This window comes from Poromitra crassiceps (genome assembly GCF_964638095.1).
Source record: "Poromitra crassiceps genome assembly, chromosome: 8".
Lineage (NCBI taxonomy): Eukaryota > Metazoa > Chordata > Actinopteri > Beryciformes > Melamphaidae > Poromitra > Poromitra crassiceps.
This window is the reverse complement of record NC_139629.1, coordinates 41,894,215-41,915,453: the sequence shown is the minus strand read 5'-3', so window position 1 is coordinate 41,915,453 and position 21,239 is coordinate 41,894,215. Positions and strand designations below refer to the sequence as shown.

General features: G+C 46.3%; 2 protein-coding genes and 1 long non-coding RNA gene across 3 annotated transcripts; 1 reads left to right on the top strand and 2 right to left on the bottom strand.

Annotated features, from left to right (window-relative positions):
- Window positions 1-2,472: 2,472 nt before the first annotated feature.
- On the bottom strand, window positions 2,473-4,227 carry LOC310781390 (E3 ubiquitin-protein ligase TRIM39-like). Its single transcript, XM_083642011.1, has one exon. It carries the CDS (start codon window positions 4,208-4,210, stop codon window positions 2,765-2,767), a length of 1,446 nt encoding a protein of 481 aa, XP_083498137.1. The 5' UTR covers window positions 4,211-4,227; the 3' UTR covers window positions 2,473-2,764.
- Window positions 4,228-6,307: 2,080 nt separating this feature from the next.
- Window positions 6,308-15,137, top strand: ppdpfb (pancreatic progenitor cell differentiation and proliferation factor b). Its single transcript, XM_083642040.1, has 5 exons — window positions 6,308-6,467; window positions 7,452-7,544; window positions 8,790-8,867; window positions 12,072-12,165; window positions 14,634-15,137. Exons 2-5 carry the CDS (start codon window positions 7,490-7,492, stop codon window positions 14,746-14,748), a joined length of 342 nt encoding a protein of 113 aa, XP_083498166.1. The 5' UTR covers window positions 6,308-6,467; window positions 7,452-7,489; the 3' UTR covers window positions 14,749-15,137.
- Window positions 15,138-18,692: 3,555 nt separating this feature from the next.
- Window positions 18,693-20,982, bottom strand: LOC310780723. Its single transcript, XR_014552930.1, has 3 exons — window positions 20,893-20,982; window positions 20,083-20,193; window positions 18,693-18,790 (listed from the first exon to the last, which is right to left on the bottom strand). It is a non-coding gene; the product is annotated as an uncharacterized lncRNA (long non-coding RNA).
- Between the last annotated feature and the right edge of the window lie 257 nt (window positions 20,983-21,239).

Below are 21,239 nucleotides of genomic sequence, written 5' to 3'. Positions count from 1 at the left end.
TTAACTTCATTCTTTATTGGTTTTAGATGCAAAGTTATCCAGGAGTAAATGAAAAATAATCACAGGAGGTTACGTTGATTTTATTTGATGGACATCACAGTAGCATTAGAATTGTAACATACATGTACAAGGAACAGACGCACTGTGTTGAGTGTTTGTAGCGAAACGCTAATTTACAACAACACCACACAAGGCTACATAAAATACACAAACAAATACATAATAATAGTAATAATAATAATTGGTTGCATTTATATAGCCCTTTCTAGATACTCAAAGTGTTTCACATATCGGGAGGGAACTCAACTCATCCACCAGTGATGTGTAGCAACCACCTGGGTGATGCGCGGCAGCCAGTTTGTGACCGAACGCTCACCACACATCAGCCTATCACGGTGGAGAGTTGAGGACTGAATAACGAGGGATCATTAGGCGGCCACAATGGAAGGAAGGTCTGTGTGGCAATTTAGCCAGCGCACTGGGGTTACACCCCACAGGGCAAGGGGGTTACACCCCCCAGGGCATTTGGGGTTACACCCCCCAGGGCATTGGGGTTACACCCCACAGGGCAAGGGGGTTACACCCCCCAGGGCATTTGGGGTTACACCCCCAGGGCATTGGGGTTACACCCCACAGGGCAAGGGGGTTACACCCCCCAGGGCATTTGGGGTTACACCCCAGGGCAAGGGGGTTACACCCCCAGGGCATTGGGGTTACACCCCAGGGCAAGGGGGTTACACCCCCCAGGTCATTGGGGTTACACCCCAGGGCAAGGGGGTTACACCTCCCAGGGCATTGGGGTTACAGGGCACCGGGGTTACACCCCCCAGAGCACGGGGTTACACCCCACACGGCACCGGGGTTACACCCCTACTCTTGCGAAGAGTTCCGATGGGATCTTTATTGACCACAGAGTCAGGACCTCGGTTTAATGTCTCATCTGAAGGACGGTGCTCACTCACAGGACAGAGTCCCTGTCTCTGCCCTGGGGCATTTGGGGAGATTATTCATCAGACCAGAGGGAAGAGCACCTCCCACTGGTCCTCCAACGCCACTTCCAGCAACAGTCTCCCATCCAAGGAGTATCCTAGGCCAGACCTGCTGCTTTTACAGAGAGAAACTCTATATTTATTAATCTTACTTTTTCATTTAGCTTAATTATTCAATAATATTTCCATTAATTATTTTGAGCACTTAGAATTTTCCCATATATATATATATATATATATATATATATATATATATATATATATATATATATATATATATGGGAAAATTCTTATATACACACACATATACAGTATACATACATACATACATACACACACACACACACACACACACACACACACACACACACACACACACACACACACACACACACACACACACACACATACATACATATACACATACACACACAGATATAATTAATTATACTGTAATTCCTATGTTGGATTATTTTTTACCATTTTAAACTAATGTAATGGTTTATTGTTTACTATTTTTAATCCATTTATTGTTTTAAGTCATCTATTTTATGTAAAGGACTTTATGTTGAATTATGTATGTTGCTATTTAAATAAACATATTACATGGTTGATGTTTTTATATTTTGTTTCCTGTTGTTTCCTGTTGTTGTTATAGATATCTGCATCATGACAGCAACATCCTCATCCGGACAACATGGATAGATCTTCACAGATTAGGCAGTTGATTATATTCACTGACTGTCCTAGACATAAGAATAATGGATATATATAATGCTTATATAATTCATTAAAATTTGAATAAAAAGAAAAAAGAAAAACTATAGCTGTGCTATACAGCGGTGAGTCAGCCTGGCCATTTTGAGGAGCAAGGGGGTGCTCAACTCAAGGGTGGGCCCTGAGTTGGAAAAGTTTGGGAAGCGCTGTTCTACACCAACCAGGGCTCCAACTCAACCTTTGCCACCAAAGACAAGTCATGATCTAGTTGAGCTACCTGAGAAGTGGAAAAAGGAGGGTAACCACCAGGATGCATAAAACAGCATGTAACGGCAGTTCTGACAAAAAATTTAATTCTCAGACAAAATTCTGAGAATTTGCATACTTAATCTAGACAACAATAGAGATGTCTCTAATTTTGTTTTTAGAAAGACGGATTGTGCCATAAGTGAAAAATGTATGTTTAAAGATGCTATTTCGATTGAGGGACATGTGGGCAAAAGTAAAAAATACTGCCCGAAAAAAATAATCTGTTTTTGAGATACAAATTTGATATACCACTTCATCTACCATGACAACAAAGTTTTGTCAATTATTTTAATGAACATTGAAGATTTATTTAGCGAGAATTTGCAGTAGCTGTTTACAGTACCGTTTACAGCAAAACATTTTGATGCAGTGTCGGCTCAATTTTGGTTAATTCAAAAACCTGGCTGGCTCGTTTGTGGAAGACAGTCTGAAGATGCTTTTTAACGACGGTTTTGTGTCAACTGAGCAAAGATATTGGAGATCCTCAGCAGAGGCAGAATCTCACTACTCTAATAAGGCCGAGGGGTTCTGCGCGACGCACAATTGCTCATGTGCAGAAACATGCTAGAAATGAGCATGCCAAGTGTGCGAGCACGGGAAGCTAGAAATTAGTGCGTGAAGCACGTGATATTATAATAATAATACTGGCAAATACAAGAGCCCCCCAAAAAATAAAATAAATAGATTGCTTGTGTATTTTGATGACATCCTCATCATCATCATCATCATCATCATCGTCATCATCATCTCTAACAGTGCTGTTCCACTGTTACAGAGATCTTCGCTGGTAAAATCTTGGAATGAGAGAGCTCGTTCTCAGTGTAAATGTATGGAAAAAGTCTATCGGTGAAGGTGTGTGTGAAGGTGTGTACGTGTGTGCCAGTATCAGCATCAGAGAATGACAGCTTTCCTCTGTTCCAGTCCAGACTCACTCTGACCCTCTGTGGCTCCGTCTTCACAGGGAGAGCAGTGAATAGATCTGGTGAGGAGTACGCTGTGTATTTCCCATCGTAGAACTCGATTATCCATAGTCCATCCTGTATGATTCCCTTCCTCTGGACAGACTCTGCCGCCACACCCAGGAACCATCGTGTGCTGTCTCCAACCTCAACATCCCAGCTGTGAGCTCCTGAGGTAAAGCACTCAGAGCCCAGGACAATGAGGTTGTCAAACCTCTCGGGGTTTTCAGGAAGCTTCTGTCTCCCTCCAGATCGCACACTGGTCAGATCTTCAGACAGGATGAGTAGAGGACTGGCGGTGTTGGGGTCCAGAATCACAGGAGTGTATGAGACCATCTCCTTCATCTTGTCCCAAACAGTGAAGCTCAGGTTGCCCAGGTGTTTGGCCACATCTATCAGAGCTCCTGAGACCAGCTCTGGATCATCCAGTAGGGGGCGCTGGGCTCGTTCCTCTGTAGCCTTGTAGTTCTGCAGGAATGAGACGTCTTCAGCTCTAAGCTCCTTCTCTATGGCTCTGATTGTGTCCGAAAGAGCTGCTATCTCTCTGCTCAGACCCTCAATCTTCTCCTTCATCGTCTGACCCTTCTGCTCCTCTTCCTCCCTCAGTGCAGCCATCCTGGCTTCCTCTTCCTCTTGGAGAAACTGGTGAAGCTTCTTAAACTCCTCCTTAATCAGCCTCTCTGTGTGTCTGGCCTGGACCATAAAGTGTTCTGCTGTTTCATCGCATTTTCCCTTCACTTCATTGAAGAGCTCCAGTTTCTCCTTTAAGGGCTTCAGTGATTCCTGGAGTTCCTCCTTGTGTTGCCGTGCAGCTTGGTCGATGGGTCTGAATCTGTGGTCGGTGTGTGTTTCTGAATCTTGACAGACAACACACACAGGCCGCTGATGGTCCACACAGAAGAGATTGAGCTTCTCAGAGTGCAGACTGCAGAGATGCTCGGTCCCTGCTCTTTCCTCTCTCTCCATTTCGAAAGCCTCACACAGGTTCTGTAACGCCGAGTTATGAGGTGGATCACTCTGTGAAGATCTTCTCTTACAAAGTGGACAGTCATCTAGTTGTTTCTCTGCCCACCAGCCCTTCAGACAGGCTTTACAGAAGCTGTGGCTACATGACAGAATGACGGGATCTTTATAGATGTCCGAGCAGACGAAACAGCAGAGATCCTCCTCTGATCCGGGAGCCATGTCTTCTCTGAGTGAAGCTGAAAACAAACCGGACAGACCTAACTGATCCATGACATGGGGCAGGAAGTCAGTCAGTCAGTGCGACAGAGAGAGATAGGGCTGCAGTCGTGGCACCACTCCCTCTAGAATTTTCCTGCAAGTTGCGTTCGTTTTTTTGAGTCGTATTTCTTCTCAAATTCACGTAGAGGAGTCAGCAGCAGGTTGAAGTATTCCAGTATTCCTTCCTGTAGCTGTGGTTGGTCTGAAGGTGAATTTTATCGTGTGTCTGTCTCTCGAAACGTCTCTCTTCTCCGTGAGGTCTGCGCGATATTTTTCCCCACAGGATGGCGAAGGCATCACCCACCCTACTCTGCCTGTGATTGGCTCACCCTGATCGCCTCCTTACCCCTTCGTGAACCCAACCAATCAACACTCCTCATGCCTAAACCCAATCCAATCAGATATAGAGTAGGGTGGGACCATTATGCCTTCGCCATCCTGGGGAGAAAATGCAACTGAGTGGAACAATGACCGGTTTATCGCAAGGAACCTATAAAAGAAGGAAGAGTCATTACATCATACCAACCAACGCAATCTAGGCTCTGCTTTATCGAGCCAGACTTCACTTTTGTGCCAGAACGAAGCACATATCTATCTATGCTATCTATTAAACCCTAAATATGACCAATAGGCTTTCCCAAAATCCGCTGACCCCCGTGCGTTGTGGTGGTATGATTCTGGCTTTCTGGCTTGAAAGTGTAATTCGCAAATTTTACCACAAGGAGGCGCTGCTTGTACAAGGATCAGGGTTAAGGAACGTACCCCCCCCCCCCCCCCCCCCAATTCCACATGTAGGCTACAACAATCGCATTCGCAGTCCACATTGGCAGATAGACAAATGAATAATCGTGATCGAATCTGCTGAACACAAAGACACAAAGCTGCACATGGAATTATGAGTCCATATGACCCACTATATATAGCCTGTATACAGGCGCGCGGGAAGCTATCTCCCACGAGGGGGTCTGAAGCATAGTCGGACGCCGAGCACTTTGCGCGTGCACGTGTGAGGTGCGTGCGCGTGCACGTGCGAGGTGCGAGCACACGCAAAGTGCGCTGCGCGGCGCGGCCTTGTGCGAGCATGCTGCGTGAAGTTGGCACTTGTAATGCACAATTTATTGTCTTAAAACTTGAATGGAATCAGGGGTGCCGATTTATGTCTGTGCCAGTGCGTGCCCATGCTTGCGCATGCCCGTCGCCCAACCCATCCCCCGATAAAGCGATAAAGCTGACGCAAACGCACCATAGGAGATTTAACAGCGACCTACACACACACACACACACACACACTTCACACACCACTTCAGTTCGACAGAATAGGAACAAGCGACCGAAGCATGCTGTATGTGTCAGTCTGTCACTCTCTCTCTGATACCGCTCAATGCATAAGTGTGTTTACTCACTACGTCAGCAGGGTAGAGTGCACTGACTCATGCAGCTGAGCCAATCAGATTGGGCTATGTTTTGATCAACTCGTTTTGTAACCCGGGGCCGCCAGCGGGCCTCGGGTGGAGGAGTTTGCTATCAAATCAATGTAAAGAGACTCGACCCGCCCAGCCACAGCCTAGAGCCCAGAGCAGAGCACCCACGGGGAAATGAGGGGAGAGAGAGAGAGAGAGAGAGAGAGAGATGCCTGTGACAGTCACTGAAGTTTCGCCAAATGAGGGTGGGGGCGGGGCTGCTGGGGGGGGCTGGGGGGGGCTGCGTCAGGAAGGTGCAGGGGCTGAGGCCGCCACCAGGGGGGGCTGCAGCCCCGGCAGCTCCCCCTTTCCAGCGCGGTTGCCTGTATATATATGTGTGCGTGCGCGCGTGCGTGCGTGTGTGTGTGTGTGTGTGTCAGACCTCTGACTTTGCTTGTGAAACGCAAAAATACTTTCTACTGTTTGCCTTTGGCTTTGTGCCCTAATGTAAACAGTCAGATCAACAGTTGAGTGAGTGACACACATTATTGCAACGTGCCACCATGTCTGCATGTGCCAGGCACATGGCCAGGCAGGCCAGAGCATGGGCCAGAGAGCAAGAGAGTGATGGCTCGCGTGTACGTGTGGGTTTCTCTCGACCCGCCCCGATGTGACGTCACAGCATCTCTATAAAAGCACCAGCGGACCCTTCATTTTAGCCAAAAAATAGCATCGTTATCCTATCGGACCTTGGAGGGTTACATTTAGCCAACACTTATTTTCAAATGGGTCCTGTCGCCTAGCGTTTACTCCCCCAGCCTCGCCGACTGAGCTACTTAACATCGAGCACGTCTCTGACTCTCTACAAGGTGAGCTTTGGTGCGGGGAGATGGGGAAAATGTCGGGTATTTTGGTGGTGGAGGAGGGTCGGTCCAGACAGACTCCAGAGGGGGATGAGCTAACGATGCTAACGCGTGTGCTAACGGCAGCTGATTCTAATGGCATTGTCTTGTTCATGTAACCGTTAACGTTAAAGGTTAGCGGTTTACTTCATCATTTCAAATCAGAGTCCCCCCCCCTGGATGCCATCGGTTATATTGACGTTGCGTCCACTGATGTCAAAACACAATGGTTAACTACGTCAGCTAACGTTAGCTCAGCTGTCCAAGTCAGATTTGTTTTTTCTTTTCTTTGTGTTGTCTGCCCACCATGTTCCCATTACGAGCAGGCACGTTTCAACCAGTTTCTAAAAGATACTTGACCTCACACTGATGTAAAGCGTCTTGTAAAATAATTTGAAATGCATTTGCTGGTAACGAAACAAACAGCATTCTCAGTTTGTCGCAGTGTCTGTCATGATGTAAACACAACATGGGGTGACGTCATTGTATTGATGAGCCGTGTTGACAGTGGGGGGATGTACCTCACGATCATCTCTAATAAATCTAACGTCGTATCTGAAAAAAATGCGATGTAGGCATGGCTACTTTCTATTTATTTTATAGGTACACGTCCTGTGTTTTCTTTGTCCCTTGTTAGATGCATTGGTTTTTGTTTTTCGTGAATTGAGTGAAGGTAGTATGGTGTCCAAAAAATAAGAAATGAAAACAAAATCTACCACACTTAAGAGTGAAACTTCTCCAAGTACTTCATTTTAAGCACAGTGTATTTTATTTTTATTTTTTGGGACCAGGATGTGTTATCAGGGGGTTTCTAGCTTTACATTGTTCCTGTGTATAATCACATTATATTTAGAGCCTGTGTGTTCTTGTTCTAAAACAATATCCAAATACTGCTTTGATGATTCACAAGCCTGCATCTGTTTCGTGTCCCCCTGTTCCCCCTGTGTTTAGGTTTCCATCCAGCACAGCATTCAGTGACCAACAGTAGAATGGCAGCTATTCCAGCAGGCGGCTCTCTCGTGGCGACCACCGACTACTACCGAAGTGAGTCCATCTGCCTGTGGTCAAAATGAGTCCTTTATACGCTTGGTGCCATGTCATATTGGTGCTTTAGTAGTACTTTGATGCTTCAATTATGTAAAAATTATATTTCATCAAATCAATCATGAGACATTTTTCTTTTTCAGTGTAAAATATGGACCTTTTGCATTTGTCATTCAGCCACAAGTAACATTAGGGCCGGTGTCATAGATGTTGTTAATATATGGTTTGTATATTTATACCCGTTATTGTCCCACCCCTACTGACTATTAGTGAAGTATGTGGCTGTTCATATGTGGTTTTGTAGAATGTGCCATTAATGACAGCAAAATATGAGTATTATATTAGAAACAATATTATTGTTTATCTGGATCAGGGCAGGAAATAAAGCTCCAGCCACAGTGACTGATAGATTATAAAGTTGACCAGACATTCTGTTTGTTTACCAGACACATGTGATATTTAGACTAGAATAGAGAATGGACTAATGGCTTGTTACCTCCCAGAGAGTCACAGAGAGTTCACATTACCAACTACAGGTCAAATCCACCATTATTTGCCTGGTCACCATGCATTCATGTGGAGCGATCCAATGTCAAGACATATATCAAAGTCTTACATGTACAGCCAGACTTATATTTACATAGGGCTTTGGGGAGGGGAGCTATGTGTTCAACAAGACGACACCCTTTCTGCACTGATATTTGTATCTTGGGCCTGTCTCTGTGAATCAGATCAAGCCTACATTAGAGTCCGTTTTATATTTGTATCTTGGGCCTGTCTGTGAATCCGATCAAGCCTACAAATAGTCAGTTTTGCCCCTCTAGCTTCGCTTATGCAGCTATAAGAAAAGTGATTTGAATGGTTCAGGTCTCTCCTCACTTGAAGGGATCAGACAGTGGGGGGGGCGATTATGCAAGAACATTAACACAACTACTGAGTTCTGCATTTGGGTCAGAGAATCCAACGCCCAAACACTGTATAGGCCTGATCCACGTCAAATGGAACTTGATGCCAGTGGGGACGCTAGACCCTCGCTACTTTTTCCATTCTACATACAGACAAAATGAATCACATTTGTTGGTGCTGGCAATTGAAGCACAGTCCACTTTGAAATGCATTTGTGTTTTGTCACAAACAGTTTGATGAGTGATATTAAATGGATTCTTCTGTCCCAATCTTCTCCCCTCTCCTCCACGGCTTCTCCGCTCCATCTTCACTCTCCTCCTCCCGCCTCTCTCCTGCCAGGGCGCATCGGCTCTACGTCCAGCAGCAGCTCGTGCGGCAGTTCGGAGAACACTGGAGAGGTCATCCCCCACCATCCAGGTGTGTCTTTGTGTTGTTGTGGAAACACAATCTTCCCAAAATTAACAAATTATCTATTTATTTATTTGTTTGGCCAAAATGGTATTTTGGTGTGTAGTTTGGTGACTGCTGGGGAAAACAATATGTTCCAAATAACTAAACATAACCTCAGCTAGCTCCAAATGGCATGTATTTCAACTTGTTACAGCACAGGGAACAACATGATTCGCTGTCTAAAATAATAAATGACTCGGTATGACACAGCGTGTATGTACTGTAACTGTAGTATGGTTTGGGACAGAACAGAACGTGCTCCTAGTCCAGTAGCCACAGTACTGTTCTGTGTGTCTGAACACATCTTGGTGAGTCACCATAATAATGTGTAGTTTGGCCCACGATTAGATCCAGAGACTCAACTGACATTTTAGGAAGGACAGCCTCACTCTCTTTACGCTGAGGATATTGCTCAATAACCTGTCAGAACATTGCCCCCTCCCTCATATTGTTGGCGTTGCACCAGCTTCTGTAGCAGAACACAGTCACCTCAGGATTGCTGGTGTTGAGTCAGTGTTGCCGCAGTGAGGATACAGAATGACCTGGCTGTGACTGAGTCATCCTGGACCACAGACCCAGCTCACATCCTTATTTGACTCTAAACTGATTATATGACCACACACACACACACACACACACACACACACACGCACACGCACACACCATCTGATGAAATCACCTGAACACATTTCCAGTCCTTCAGTTCATTTGACTAGTCCAGCTGGGCTGCAGTTCAACACTGATCCTGGATCAGCAGCTTCATATGAAGCCAGCTGGGCTGCAGTTCAACACTGATCCTGGATCAGCAGCTTCGTATGAAGCCAGCTGGGCTGCAGTTCAACACTGATCCTGGATCAGCAGCTTCATATGAAGCCAGCTGGGCTGCAGTTCAACACTGATCCTGGATCAGCAGCTTCATATGAAGCCAACTGGGCTGCAGTTCAACACTGATCCTGGATCAGCAGCTTCATATGAAGCCAGCTGGGCTGAACACTGATCCTGGATCAGCAGCTTCATATGAAGCCAGCTGGGCTGCAGTTCAACACTGATCCTGGATCAGCAGCTTCATATGAAGCCAGCTGGGCTGCAGTTAAACACTGATCCTGGATCAGCAGCTTCATATGAAGCCAGCTGGGCTGCAGTTCAACACTGATCCTGGATCAGCAGCTTCATATGAAGCCAGCTGGGCTGCAGTTCAACACTGATCCTGGATCAGCAGCTTCATATGAAGCCAACTGGGCTGCAGTTCAACACTGATCCTGGATCAGCAGCTTCATATGAAGCCAGCTGGGCTGAACACTGATCCTGGATCAGCAGCTTCATATGAAGCCAGCTGGGCTGAACACTGATCCTGGATCAGCAGCTTCATATGAAGCCAGCTGGGCTGCAGTTCAACACTGATCCTGGATCAGCAGCTTCATATGAAGCCAGCTGGGCTGCAGTTAAACACTGATCCTGGATCAGCAGCTTCATATGAAGCCAGCTGGGCTGCAGTTCAACACTGATCCTGGATCAGCAGCTTCATATGAAGCCAGCTGGGCTGCAGTTAAATGCTTGCATCAGCTTTGAGTCAGCTCGCCTGTCTTTTGGCACACTCACACACATGTGCGCGGACACGCCCAACCTCCACCACATTATAAATGAAATGAGGTGAAAGGTGAAAACGCACACACACACACACATACACACGGCCACACACACACACACACACACACACATGCGCGGACACGCCCAACCTCCACATTATAAATGAAATGAGGTGAAAGGTGAAACGTGTGTGTGTGTGTGTGTGCGTACAGACATGGGCATTCTTCCATTGAAAAAAAGTCTATTCTGCTCTCATCCACTGGGACGTAATAATTGTGTGGAAAAAGCCACATTTCTCAGAATGAGTTTGAATACAACAACAGTACAAAGTGACACACAGGAGCAGCATGTCCTGCTTCAGTACAAAGTGACACACAGGAGCAGCATGTCCTGCTTCAGTACAAAGTGACACACAGGAGCAGCATGTCCTGCTTCAAAGTGACACACAGGAGCAGCATGTCCTGCTTCAAAGTGACACACAGGAGCAGCATGTCCTGCTTCAGTACAAAGTGACACACAGGAGCAGCATGTCCTGCTTCATAGTGACACACAGGAGCAGCATGTCCTGCTTCAAAGTGACACACAGGAGCAGCATGTCCTGCTTCAGTACAAAGTGACACACAGGAGCAGCATGTCCTGCTTCAGTACAAAGTGAACCACAAAAAAAAGAGCATTTGGTGTAATTTGAGTGGCCAGTGAACTAATTGCAGACTCTTCAGCTAAATAATCTCCTCCTGGTACTATTTTAAAAACGTGACCTAGAAACTAAGTTTGGCAGCAGCTGTAATACTGTAAGTATAACGGCCCAGAGGGGGAATGGAAAGGCCTCATGGTTCAGATGCTGAGCGCTGCGTCGGAGTCTCGTTTGACCTGGAGCCAAACACCGTGGAGGGAAACCTGAGTCACTGTTCAGCAGAGCAGGGCTTCACTTCAGCACACCTGTCTGTCTGCACACCTGTCTGTCTTGTCTGCACACCTGTCTGTCTGCACACCTGTCTGTGTGCGCATCTGTCTGTCTGCACACCTGTCTGTCTGTCTGCACACCTGTCTTCTGCACACCTGTCTATCTGTCTGCACGTCTGTCTGTCTGCACACCTGTCTGTCTGCACACCTGTCTGTCTCTGCACACCTGTCTGTCTGTCTGCACACCTGTCTGTCTGCACACCTGTCTGTCTGCGCACCTGTCTGTCTGCACACCTGTCTGTCTGCACACCTGTCTGTCTGCACACCTGTCTGTCTGTCTGTCTGCACACCTGTCTGTCTGCGCACCTGTCTGTCTGCGCACCTGTCTGTCTGCACACCTGTCTGTCTGCGCACCTGTCTGTCTGCACACCTGTCTGTCTGCACACCTGTCTGTCTGCACTCACTACAGTGGCTGAGGTCACAGTTTACTGCTCTAACACAACAGTGGTCCAACCTACTGGTATATCGTGTTACACAGCCGGTGTCTGCTACCTCTTTCCTGGAAGAAATCCTCTGCCGCACAGGAAGTGATGCGTTCTACGAGAAGTGATTAAAGTCTGACTCCTGTCTCCTCTCTGCCCCCTCCCCCCTCCCCCCCCCCCCCCCCCCCCCCCCTCCCAGGTCTCCCCAAGCAGGACTCTGGCCATTGGTGGTCCAGTTTCTTCTTTGGGAAGCAGCCGGGGATGACCACACTGACCGAGGAGGCGCAGCAGAAGTACGTTTTATTATGATTTTGATGTTCAACTCATGGTTTTAGGCATTTATAAAGTACTGAGGGAAATCTCTGCACACCTAAATATGTGACGGGTGCGTCGGAGGCAAATACAACTTTTTGTAGCTTTCCACCGGTCAAAAACCGGGACAACCCGGGTTGAGTCGTACAACTTCTAGTACCGCCTCTGTCGAGGTTCCAGGGCTGTGGACCCGGTACCACGCGGTGACGTGAAAACACTGCAGACGAAATGTCCAATCTCCGAGCCGACGGTCTTATTTGCTCACGTAGGTCATATAGAGGCACCAGTATTTCATAACCAGTTTACAAGTTCTGTCCAAGTTCCTGTTTACACAATAAATACATGGAAATATTATTATATATACAATTATGGCCCAGCATTAATTCACACCACCAGTATCAGAATGCCATCCTCATGCACTCCAGATGAATAAATCTCTGGATACACGTAATATCATAAATCTATGGAGACACATTTAATATCATAAATCTATGGAGACACATGTAATATAACAGATTTAACGAAGAAGAATGCCCCGCAGCGATATGTATTCCCCGCTGCCACGGCTGTTAATGAGTTTTCTGAGACTTGTGCCTTTGGGCAGTTTGACTGGGAGCAGCGTTCTTATTGGACGATGTGTTGTCGTGTGACCTGGAGCTACATGTTTGCCTGGTGTTAGTCCTGTAGAACAGGGGTGTCAAACATGCGGCCCGGGGGCCAGATCCGGCCCCCCAAAGGATGACTTTGCAAAGTGTGAAAGTTGCACTGAGAAGTCCTTCAATCCAATGTGATGCACTTGTGAAGGCTAAGAGGTACCAGGTTTCAGGAGCAAGTTAAATATTAAGTTGCCTATTCATGTTATCTGTATTCATGAATCACTAAATGGTCGGCTATTTTCATGACCTTTGCTTGACTATAGACAATTGCACAGTTGCCATCAATTGTAATCAGAAGTGTAGTGATAAATACAGATGTGGGTAAACTATCCAAGGTGAGTTAAGGTGCGTTCACACCGACCTATTAAAGTTTTTCGCTGGCGTCGAGTTTACATACAAAGTCAATACAAACGAGCGATTGAGCGTATATTCGCCTGGGAGAAAAATCGCTGGGCGTCCGAGCGACAGAGACAGAGCGATGGGGAGAAAATACGCTCGTCGCTGAAATATCCCAACTCGAGCGAAAATACGCTGGCATCAGTCGCTCGCTGTTCAACGCTGATTGGCTGCCGTGTGAGAGCGAGTCAAGGATCACACTGGCTTGGAACAAACCGCTGGTTTATTGTGTGGCAACAAACCGCATTGACAGGCTGACAGCTGACATGAAGTGAAGTCTGTCCTACCGGAATGGAGCTCGCATTAGGAGCACGCTGATAGGCTTTAGCTTGTAAACAATGACGGTGGCTCGTAGTGGACAAACAGCATGACATTGCATAACGTTATATCCCCCACATGTCCGTCATTTCGTGTGCCTGTTGATGAGCGATTTAAACAGAGCGACAGAGCGATTCCAAAGGGTTGAATCAAGCGACAGAGCGAAAAATAAATATCTCGGTGTGAACACAGCTTTTTGTAATGCACAGTACAGACAGTAGATAATGTGCTTGATGGTAGCTGAGATGAACCCTCCGTGTTGTAGGTTTGTACATCATTCTTTACACTAAAAGAAATGGGAACATTTTGAGGTTTTGTCGTTTATAGGTTATTATTGATTTTCATTGTCTGGCCCACTTGACGGGTCGCATGTGGCCGTGGACTCCAATGAGGTTTCCAGCCCTGCTGTAGAACAATGTAGGTCAGTACAGTAAAGCCTGGAGCTTTGTGCACGTGTTTTGATAAAGCCGAGTGTTGACAGAGTGTAGCAGGCCGGCTGTCACATTTCAATGTGCTCCCTTCAAAAGTCTTCATGTCTTTCTTTAGTGTTTCTCACGCTGCCTTCACAATGAAACCACATTTGAACTATAGTGGCCAAGATCTGACGTCCAGCTCTCGTGTGCCTGTGATCTGATCTGACATCCAGCTCTGTGTGAATGTGATCTGAACCCCTATACAAAAATCTTTGCTCCACAACCCAAGGGTTTTCAAGACGATGTTGACAATTTTCTTATTCTCCTTGAGTTTTCCAGGACTTGAAAAACGGATCTGGAAAATCCCAGGCTTTATAAATGGGATAAAAAGCATATTTTGTGTTCGGTTTCTTCATGAACAAATCAGATTTGTGCCAAAAAGTGTTAAAGAATTGAACTACTTTTTATAAGATTATCTGTTCCTGTGAAATTCAGCCTTCCAGTTTTGACACACACTCACCCATACATTTGTATTATTGTATTTGAATTGTAAATCACTTTATAACTGTGTGAAAATGCTCTATAAAGTGTATTATTATTACATGAAATGAAATGATTTGAAATTAGAATAGCTTTACTCAGTCTCTCTCTCTCTCTCTCTCTCAGGGCGGGGGTCTCGGGCGTGGTGACCAACGGTCAGATCACCTGCGTTGCCAGGGAGATGGTGATGCAGCGGCAGGCGAGCGAGGGCAGCGAATCAGGAAGGCCCACCTCTTCCTGATCCCGCCCCCTCGCTCCGTTCTATTCCGCACCTCGGGGGGAATCAAACCAACGACCAACGCTAGGGGACGGGAGGACGTCCCGTTTACAAGCTTTAGTTTTTTTTTATTATCCACCATAGTAGTAGAGGCTGCCTTATTTGTGTTCTTGTTTTTGTAACCTTGTGTTTTTTTATCGCCAGCCCAAAAAAAGAAGAAGAAAAACAAAACAAAAAATAAATGATGAGACTAAATGATGAGACTATGACGTAACTGTTGGTTTGTTTTTTTACATTTGTACTATTCAGTGTCTGTGATACTGTGGTGAACACACATCCACTTGCTTTTGTTGAGCATTTTTCACTCTGTCACCCTGTGATTGCAGATGCAATAAAGTAGACTTGCAGCCTAACTTTCTCTGTCCAGTTCATTTTCAGTTTCTCCTCACACACACGGGTATAGAGTGCACGCCTCGTCTAGTGATCACTGATCACCTTAAATTGATCACTATAAGCGGATGGTCATGATAACCGATTTTCTTTATTTCTCATGCAGATTACCATCTAATTGACATTTGAATATGTATGACATGAATACAGTGAAATAAAGGAATGTTATTGTCTTTAAAAATCCATACAGTAAGTTAGCCCTCCAGCTGTTTCAAACACAGCGGTCTCGCATAGACACCGCCATCTCTCCACAGACGGAGATGTTGTGATCTCTCCATATACAGACAGACATGCACCGAGTATCGCTGCTGTAGCTCATTGGCTAATTGTTGGCAGTTTGGAAGTAAAAAAAAAATATAAAATTACTGTAGGTTTAAACATTTTTTCCATTCTCCGGTGGGACAAGGCCCAAAATGAGCAGTGTCAGTGAATGATTTAAACGGCATGTGTATATGAATGATTCGGGACCAAGCCTTTTCATCGGTAGCCTATAAGCGGTTGATCACTATAACCATGATCACTATAAGCAGATTCCACTGTATCATGGCAGGATACACAAGGATAGGAATCCTGACTTATTGGTGGTCTCTGTGGTGTTGTGATGCCACCATAGCTGTGGGTCTACACGGCACATAGGAGCAAGGAACTGATGTCGAGTGTTTGTTTGGAGGCTGTGTGGCTGGTCAGTGTTGTACAGATCTGTTCCAGAACAGTGAACTGAACAGAAAGTTCTCAGCAGCTGCTGGAGTTGCATAACTGCTGGCTCCCATTCAGAACCATCACATCTGGAAATGAAGTCCGAAAAACCTCAGACCGCTTTACTAAAACTGCTGATGTGCAAACTGCACTCAGTTGAAATGTTTGCTGCTCAAGTGTTAATTTTAGTTTCTTCATGTTAAATGTTTTTGGTAAATTAGGATGAACCCACCCAGCTTGTTGCACCCCTAAGAGGTTTTCTTTCGTGTCACCTCTCATCTACTCCAAATAGCAAGAATGGGAGAAATAAATATTTTGCAGCAGTGCATGTCTGTTCAGAAGTCTTGATGAAATGCATGATTGCAAACCCCCCAAACAAACAGGGAAATTAGGGGTAATTATTGGTGAATTGGACCAAACTATGCCTCTTGTGATGTGGGATTTGGTTATGGCGTATATAACCTACACATTGCATTACTGTGAAAAGGTGAAACTTGCTTCGTTGCCAGAGTTTTCTGCCTGTACAGCGGGCTTGTCTTCTGTCACCTCTCTGTCTCTCTGCCTGTCTATGAAACGCAGGCTTGTCCTAGGTCACCTCTCTGTCTCTCTGCCTGTCTCTATGAAACACAGGCTTGTCCTAGGTCACCTCTCTGTCTCTGTCTCTCTGTCTCTATGAAACACAGGCTTGTCCTAGGTCACCTCTCTGTCTCTCTGTCTCTGTCTCTCTGTCTCTATGAAACACAGGCTTGTCCTCTGTCACCTCTCTGTCTCTCTGCCTGTCTCTATGAAACACAGGCTTGTCCTCTGTCACCTCTCTGTCTCTCTGCCTGTCTATGAAACACAGGCTTGTCCTCTGTCACCTCTCTGTCTCTGCCTGTCTCTATGAAACACAGGCTTGTCCTCTGTCTCTCTGTCTCTATGAAACGCAGGCTTGTCCTCTGTCACCTCTCTGTCTCTCTGCCTGTCTCTATGAAACACAGGCTTGTCCTCTGTCACCTCTCTGTCTCTGCCTGTCTCTATGAAACACAGGCTTGTCCTCTGTCACCTCTCTGTCTCTCTGCCTGTCTCTATGAAACACAGGCTTGTCCTCTGTCACCTCGGTGTCACCTCTCTGTCTCTATGAAACGCAGGCTTGTCCTCTGTCACCTCTCTGTCTCTCTGCCTGTCTCTATGAAACACAGGCTTGTCCTCTGTCACCTCGGTGTCACTTCTCTGTCTCTATGAAACACAGGCTTGTCCTCTGTCACCTCGGTGTCACCTCTCTGTCTCTATGAAACACAGGCTTGTCCTCTGTCACCTCGGTGTCACTTCTCTGTCTCTATGAAACACAGGCTTGTCCTCTGTCACCTCGGTGTCACCTCTCTGTCTCTATGAAACACAGGCTTGTCCTCTGTCACCTCGGTGTCTCTCTGTCTGTCTCTATGAAACGCAGGCTTGTCCTCTGTCACCTCGGTGTCACCTCTCTGTCTCTACGAAACGCAGGAAAAACAAACAATTGGTGGTGGGTCAAAATGGCCTCTGTGTGAAAATAGGATTTGTTCTCTCATGCTGCACTTCTTCCAGGTCAACGGGTTGCTGCCAGGTTCATTAAAAGCTCTCTCTCTCTCTCTCTCTCTCTCATCATCTCATCTCTTTCTCACTCCGTCCCCTCCCCTTTCTTCCTTCTCTCTCTCCATATCTGTTCATCTTTTGGCTCGCAGGCCAAAGGATCCAGTTTTCTCACCATGTATGGAACTAGGGCAGCAACTGACGATGATTTTCATGGTTGATTAATCTGTTGCTTATTTTCTCGATTAATCGATTAGTTGTTTGGTCTATAAAATGTAAAAAAAAATAGTGAAAAATGTCGATCAGTGTTTTCCAATGCCCAAGATGACCTTCAAATCTTCAAATGTCTTGTTTTGTCCACAACCCAAAGAAAATATTCACATTCAAGAAGCTGAATCAGAGAATTAAAATAATAATAAAACTCAAACGGATTGATTTTCAAAATAGTTGTCGATTAATTTAATAGTTGACAATCAATTAATCGTTGCAGCTCAACGTGGAACAGGAATGTTTTTTTTTTTCAACATTCATGTTAGAAGTATAACAAACTGAGACAGTCATATATATCATTTATTTAGATTCACAAATGTCATCACATTCACGTAGCTACACTCGATTCAATTAGTAAATTATTACTTCAAAAATAGCAAACTGCCACCTGGGAATGTTCACCAAAAGCAACATCAGCTTGTGGTTTTGCTGTCGACTGGTTTCCCTCTGCAGGTCAGAGGATCAGGATCAGGTGTATCAGGGCAGCTGGCAGGATTCCTCAACAAATGTCTCATTCAAGCCCACATGTCTCGATCTGCCAAGTAGGTCAGAGCATCACAGTTCATTCCTGCTGCAACGCTATCACAGCACTGAGCCATTCAAATACGCCTGATTCTCATGGGTTTCTATGTAGAATGTTGTTGTATTTCACTTTATGACGCAGAAACATTTCCTTTTCTTGATAGAATCAGGCAATTTGAACTACTTTCCTCTAAATAACCTCAGATAATCGGAAATCTGAGATCTTGCGAGGATCGATAACTTCTGCGGCCTCTCGATGCCTCAGATTTGAAATTGTAACCAAAATTCTGTACACCAAGAAGTTTGATTAATAAATGTCCAGCACAAGTATCTCAGTCTTTTTTTTAACTAGAATTCGTCCACATTAGTCCAGGCAATTAAATCCTGAGCAGGCCGGAGGGTTGAAACACAGGAAGTGAAGTTGATCGCGACATCCTAACTTCCTTCCTGTCTCTGAACCAATGAGGAGCGCTTGTTTCCTCCTACTTGACGCCCCGGTCGGCGGGGCCGGGCGGTTTGGAGGGGGAGCCCAGGATGATGCTGACCCATAAACCTTTTGTTCCCACACCACCTGGGAATCCTGAAGAGAGAGAGTGAGACAGAGAGAGAGAGGGGGAAGGGAGAGAGAGAGAGAAGAAAGAGAGGGAGAGGGCGAGGGAGAGAGAGAGGGAGAGTCAGAGAGAGGGAGAGAGAGAGAGAGAGGGGGAAGGGAGAGAGAGAGGGAGAGTTAGAGAGAGGGAGAGGGAGAGAGAGAGAGAGAGAGAGAGAGAGAGAGAGGGGGAAGGGCGAGAGAGAGGGAAGAAAGAGAGGGAGAGAGAGAGGGAGAGAGAGAGAGAGAGGGGGAAGGGCGAGAGAGAGGGAGAGTCAGAGAGAGAGAGAGAGAGAGGGGGGGAAGGGAGAGAGAGAGGGAAGAAAGAGAGGGAGAGAGAGAGAGAGAGTCAGAGAGAGAGAGGGAAGAAAGAGAGGGAGAGGGGGAAGGGAGAGACAGAGGCAAAGAGAGGGAGAGAGAGGGAAGGAAGAGAGAGAGAGACATAGAGAGGGAAGGAAGAGAGAGAGAGAGAGTCTGTCAAATGTTAAGCAGCCAGACTAGTTGAACATAAATGAACCTGTCATGTAAAGAGCTTGCTAATTGTGCATAATAGCTGTGTGCGTGTGTGTGTGTGTGTGTGTGTGTGTGTCTGCGCGCGCGCGTGCGCGTGCTGCATGTGTACGTGTGTGTGTGCGTGTGTGTGTGTGTGTGTGTGTGTGTGTGTGTGTGACCTACATACAGTAGCTATGAGTGCATATACTGTATGCATGTTATGAATGGTATGTGCATGTGGCCTCCATGTGTGCTGTAAATAGTTACAGTATACTTAGGCGTAAGTAGGCCTTTAGTAGGGGTGGAGCCAAATACAAATACAGTATAAGGAAAAGCACAAATAGTGTTTTTCCCCTATAGTACAAATACATACAACTATTTTAAAAATGATCTGTTTTGGAGAAGAAAAAGCATAGCCAGGTTACATGATCTCTCCATCTTTCTCCTCTTCTCTGCTTTGCTGTCTGGGAGATGGGTTCATGACCTGCTTTGTGAAATGTGGTAGCTTATTGGAGCAAGGTGGCACAGTGGTAGTGCTCTCGCCTAACAGCAAGAAGGTCCTGGGTTCGATTCCCACCTGGGACGCTGCTGGCACTGGGGGTATGTCTCCCCATGCTTTTGGGCCATGGAGGAGGACAAGCCAGGATACATAAATACTGGTCTCCACATCCCTACTATTTGGATGGATGGATGGATAGATAGATAGATACTGTGTGTGTGTGTGTGTGTGTGTGTGTGTGTGTGTGTGTGTGTGTGTGTGTGTGTGTGTGTGTGTGTGTGTGTGTGTGTACCTGGTGTTGCCATGGTGACCCAGACAGTGATCTGTCTCTGTTTGTGTCTGGCAGAACAGTCAGTCTGACGGCTGAACACCGGCTCCACCGGGTCTGGACTGGAGGACAAGTCTGAGAGAGAGAGGGAGAGGAGAGAGGGGGGGGGACACACACAGACACAGTGGTGAAGAGAGCCTCAAGACAGTGCCTCACGCTGGCCGGAGCTTAGGGTTAGGCAAGGAAAGCCACTTGGTTGGGGTTAGGGTTTGGATACGGGTGGAGGTTAGAAACCGAGGCGAACCGGAGGAGGCCCGGCCCGGCCCGGCCGTGCTCCTTCCCTCCACTGCATCTCTCCTCTGTGGTGGGACAGAACCTCAGCTCAGCAGCAGACAAACACAGAGATGAGTTCATCTGACGCGTCGACAGTCAAAGGTTCAGAAACCGGTACTGTCTGGCTGGTTCTTCTCATACACGTGTACACACACGCACACACGCACGCACGCACACACACACACACACACACACACACACACACACACACACACACACACACACACACACACACACACACACACACACACACAAACACACACACACCCACCCATGACCCATACAGTACATACACACACGAGACATCAACCTTGTTCCCATTCAAATATTTGTCTTCTCTCTGACCATTTTTTAAGTTAATGTCAATGTTTAAAAATAGGGCTGTGTGTGTGTGTGTGTGTGTGTGTGTGTGTGTGTGTGTGTGTGTGTGTGTGTGTGTGTGTGTGTGTGTGTGTGTGTGTGTGTGTGTGTGTGTGTGTGTGTGTGTGTGTGTGACTGTACTTCTGTAGAAGTGGTTTCGGGCGAGCAGACAGGCAGGTGAGTTGACGCTGGTCATGGTGTGTCGGATGTGCGGGGTCGCTGACTTCCAGGGTCAACTTCCTGGACAGAGAGAGAGAGAGCGAGAGAGACAGAGAGAGACAGTGAGAGACAGAGAGAGAGAGAGAGACAGAGAGAGAGAGAGAGAGAGACAGAGAGACAGAGAGAGACAGAGAGATAGAGAGAGAGAATAATTTGAAAGACAAGTCAAGTGGACGATAATCTCCTATTGCAGCGATCATCACCCAATTCAAATGTTTTTAGGCAGGAATCAATTGTTATTCCTACTTTGACTTGTAAACCAATGATCT